Source organism: Orycteropus afer, unplaced genomic scaffold (genome assembly GCF_000298275.1).
Source record: "Orycteropus afer afer isolate SDZICR_OR568_19922 unplaced genomic scaffold, OryAfe1.0 scaffold00016, whole genome shotgun sequence".
In the NCBI taxonomy this organism is placed as follows: Eukaryota; Metazoa; Chordata; class Mammalia; order Tubulidentata; family Orycteropodidae; genus Orycteropus; species Orycteropus afer.
The window spans coordinates 19821479-19826447 of NW_006921603.1; the positions used below are offsets into that span (position 1 = coordinate 19821479).

The 4969-nt window shown below is 35.3% G+C and overlaps 1 protein-coding gene across 1 annotated transcript in view; it reads left to right on the forward strand.

Annotated features, from left to right (window-relative positions):
- Positions 1–531, forward strand: part of DYNLT5 (dynein light chain Tctex-type family member 5) — a 25894-nt gene extending 25363 nt beyond the window's left edge. The window contains exon 4 of the mRNA XM_007959281.1: positions 328–531. Coding sequence (XP_007957472.1) covers positions 328–531 — 204 coding nt within the window. The remainder of the gene's footprint in view (positions 1–327) is intronic.
- The last annotated feature ends 4438 nt before the right edge of the window (positions 532–4969 follow it).

Below are 4969 nucleotides of genomic sequence, written 5' to 3' on the forward strand. Positions count from 1 at the left end.
TCAAACCCATCAGCCACTCCTCGGAAGGAAGATGGGGCAATCTACTTCCATAGTGATACTGCCTCAGAAACCCAAGGAGGGGTCACTATGAGTTGGGTCTGACTCAACGGCACATAACAACAACAACAACATCTACTCAGATGGGGACAGTGCTTGAAGGAAATCATATTTATGGATCTACAACAATTAATGAAAGTATCAACAATGCATCATGTAATTTAAAAAAAAATTAAATCCACTATATGTATGACAAAGATTAAGATTTTTAAATTTCAATATGGCTAAATGATAAATGAAGACTTTTCCCCCCCCCTTTCAAATTGATAGGTTATTAAAGCCCAGATCAAGGATTTGATGCTTCCTCGGTATAAGCTAATTGTGATTATTCACATCGGACAACTGAACAGTCAGAGTATACATATTGGAAGCAGATGCCTCTGGGATCCTACAAGTGATACTTTTTCATCTTATGTTTTCAGAAATTCTTCTCTCTTTGCTCTTGCAAATGTCTATGCAGTTTACTTTGAGTGATTGAAAACAAGAAATCTAGTTCTTAGTTTTGTTTTTTTTAATCAAGAAATAGGCTGTTTCTGTGTATACAAAAGTTTTCCTCGCCATAACTTGGAGTGAGACACAACACTAATATTTCAAACAACTGGAAGCTTTTGGACTTTCTCATTCTTTTATAAGGACTTTAGGAGAGGAATGTGGCACAAGACAGAATCTTGTTTATCCAAAACAGGAACCAGTCTTTGGCTCTACTAGGCTGTTTTTCATAGATGTAGATTTTTATTAAATATTGCTTTTGGAACTAATTTTTTAAATTACCCCTTTATCAGGGAATTGGAATTTCCTGCATTGTCCTTTAATGAAGATATGTTTTAAAAAATATGGCTAGATACACTGTCCAATAAATGACAGTGGAATATTTAACATGTTACATACAAATGATAAATGATAATATGCCTCAGTGCTGCATATAAAAAGAATACTGGTTTTCATTTTGCACTTAATAAATTGAGCAGCATTCATTAACTGCAATTATTGTTACATGTACCTGACAGTTGAAACTGCTGAGGTAGAATTAATGACTTCATAACAAGTATCGTGGTCCCACGGGGCAGCTAGCTAAAACTAGAAACTCTTGTGGGTTGCCTGCACTTTACAAAATTGTGGGGGAACTGAACGTTAGTTCTTCGATAATGGAAACTATAAAGTGAACAAAGGCTTTTTAGGGCATCAAAGTAGACATTGTGCCATTAAATATACATGATGCTTAATAGTAAATGTATCTGTAACACATAAAATTATATATTGGAAAGAGACACTTTTCAAACGTACACTGCCTGATGTGCCTTTGCATAGGTTTTCCTGGGCTAACAAACTTTTACACAAAATACATGGTTGGCAGCTTACCAAATAAAACATGTGCATTTACCATTTTGTTCCTCTGAATTTAATCCTAAAGTGACCCAGTGTGGTTTTGAATGGATGGGCACTAAAATTTACAGGGCTGAAATAGCTTATTATTCTGCTGGTTAATGTATCTTGTATCATGGATCATTTATTTTTATGAAGCTTTCAACTCTTTGTGTGTGTGTAAAATGGTGCTATGGCGTTGCTCTTGCATGGTAAGTGGACTGCTTAAAGGACATTTGTTAAAGGTCAAAGGCAAATTATACACATATGGAGAAAATTAGCAATGCTCCAGTCTTATGGAAAAAAATCATGTGTATTCACATAAAAAAATTAACAATGTAAAAGACAGTCATTGTTTTATAATCAATCTAATTACCGATGTCTTATTTTTCTCTAAGAACTGCATATAGTCAAAAAATGTGTACTTTCTAAATCCCTTTCTTTCTGCTTGTCCTGACTTTTTAAGTAATGAATTAATCAATTTTCTTTATTTTTTCTGTTAATGCCTTAATGGGAATATGTCTGAGTAATAATTTATTACATCCAATATTTGGTAATCTCTATAGGCTGGTTTTGAATCTGGATTAGATCACAAGCATGATAAGTAAATGAGTTTCCTATTTGCATTATTCATTTGTGAACATCTCCCCTTTTGGAACAACATAAAATCATTTTGCATAAATAAATCAGATGAAGACATTTCTTTAGTATATAGAAAGCTCATTATAAAAATGGCTTTATTTTTCCAGAGTTCTAAATTCTAATCCATGAGATAACCTCTTACCATATATGTTTGACTATGTTAGAAATCAAAACCTTAAAATATGATGACAGTTAAAGAAAAAGGAAGCATTTTGCCACCATATTATTATATACTGTAACTCAGATAGTCAATGATGATTTCTAGCAATTACATAGCCATAAAGGGATATACAGCAAAACTAACTGCAACTAACTTGGAAAAATGCTAGTTATCACAAACAGTCTTGTGTTTGAACATTTTTAAATAAACGAGACTGTATTTTAAGGGAGTTAGATTGTTTTACTTTGAAACACTGAACTGTATTCTTCCCTATGAATGAGTATTCCTAAAGTGCCATCTTTGTCCCAGGTCTGCTGTGCCCATCCCTAAAATGGAGGCTTCACTCATGTTTCTTCCCTCTTCCAAATGTCCCTTGAACTTATATCAACTTTCTTTACCTTCTAGTGTCAAACTCAGGTCCCAGCTTTTCTATAAAATTTTCTCCACCTATGCCTTCCCTCCTATTTTCTCTTCTATTCACTCTCACAGTGGAGCTCCCAATAGTTTTCTAGATTATTTTTGAATATTAGTTTTGTCTCCCTTACTGGATTGAAAACATCTTGAGTACATGGGCCACCAACTGTGACAGTACCTAACAATAAAAGTTAGTTCATCTTCACTTTTAAAGGAAAATTTATGTGTATTTCACTGTACCACATGCTACCAGCTACACAGATAATGGTAATATACAGTTCAAACCCTAAAGGAGCTAGAATCCTATAGGGATGATAAGAGAAGTGCACAAGTTACCACAGTACTGGCTAGAATATATTGTCCTGAGAAAAATCCGAAACAGCTTTATCTGATTGAAGGATCCATGGAAGACTTTATGAAGGAAGTAGCACTTAATCTAAGTCATGAAGGCAATTAGTAGAATTTCAACAGGTAGAGGAGTTCAGAGTAAAGGAAGAAGTCTAGACTGAATAGAATAGAGGATTCATGAAGGTAAGTGGTTAGAAGTAAGATCAGAAGGGTGCACAGTAACCCTTCCAATATCTGGGTAAGAAAACTACACTCAGACCATGGTCACCCATCTAAGGTTTTCATTAGGCTAATAGTATGAATGAAGTGAAGCTTTAAGAAGAATACACAGATAAAGAGCAGGGAGACCACCTCGGAGAGCTGAAAGGCAAAGCTAGGTAGTAGCATGGAAAGTTGAAAGGACAGGACAGTAGCGTAAGACATTATAAGAATAAAGTCTACATGATTAAGTAAACTGGAAAGAATCACAGGTAATTTTAAGGCAACATGACAAGTCAGATGAAAGTTTCAAGATCTGGATATTTGCAGACCTAGGTAAGACAGTCAGTCCTGAGCTCCCACTCTCCAATTAGGTGAATTTAAATTACTAACCCCACTGGCCTCTGTTTCCCCATCACAAAGTAAGGATAATGCTGGCACCTACTTCACAGGGCTTGGAGGAGGATTAAATACTTATGCCTTGTCAGCCCTCAGTAGAGAGTAGGGTTGCTAGTTGAAGGTTTGAGTCTAGGTAGCTAGGAGATCTGTGGTCCTGTTAACAAAAATAAGGTAGTGGATACAAAGAGTTTGAGGAATAGAATGCTATGGTTTTACACTTGTTGAATTTAAGTTAATAGTGGGAAATTCACATGGAGTTTCCTCAGGTAGCTGAAAAAGTAGAAAGGGAGCTGAGCTACAACAATATCAAGGTGAGAGATGTAGATTTGGCAGTCATCCACATTGAGACCTAACATCATCTTCCTGCTTCATAAATTATTCATTAGCAGAGTCTTCAGCAAGTATACACAGTACTAATAGCAAATTACTGAAAATTCAATTAGCTCTGGAATGTCAGCAGGAAACTCTCCCTCAAAATCAATAGGGAAAGTTTTATTTTCCCCCAAAACCAAAATAAAGTGATGTCTTTCCTTTTTTTCCACCTTTATTTTTAAATTTTTGTTAGATCCACTTCTGCTGTCAGAAAGCATAAGAAATGTAAAGTCTTCTCAAAAACATGCCAGCATCTTGAATGGAAGTTGCAATGCTGCATTGTGCTGTCATTGTTAATAGAACAACTTTAAAGAATAGGAAGCCCTTATAACAGAGTCCAACAGATTATGTATTGGGAAATTAAGCATTACTTCTACTCATTCATTTTTTAAAACTCTTGGGAATTATCCAGTATATTTAAGTGATTTTTAAAAACAATAGTTGAGAAGTTAGAACCTTTTAAACCTAGCTGTTTTAGGAAATGGACACTTTCTTTGTGGCCATAATTTGACCTTTCTAGATAGTCTCAAAAAAAAAAAGAAAAAAATGCATTAAGAAGAATCAACACTTAAACAGTTATTGACAATTTACTATGTGTATTCCCAAAATTCTTCAAGGAGTGGCCTGACCCCACTATCTCTGATTTTCTCTGCTACTGTCATCACTTTAACCACCTGCAATCTGCTTTTCATTTTCACCAGTGCGTCACTTTCACATAGCAGAAGTGGATTCCCCTAGCACCATCACCCAATCTAGGGAGCATTGCCACAGACATGTTCCACCTCAGCTCTCTTCCAGATGCATTTGAAACAAGTTGTCACATAGCTGTGTTTTTTTTTAAAAAAGGCACAGACCTTTCTAGGCAGACTTCTTGTTCAACTTCCAACCCTTGATAGTTGAGATAAGTGGCTAATGTCTTGAGCCTCAGTTTCCTCAAAGGTAAACATGATTATAATTATGACCATTACTCATGCACTTGTCTCAAGGATTGAAAAAGAGAGTGTTCATAAAATGTCT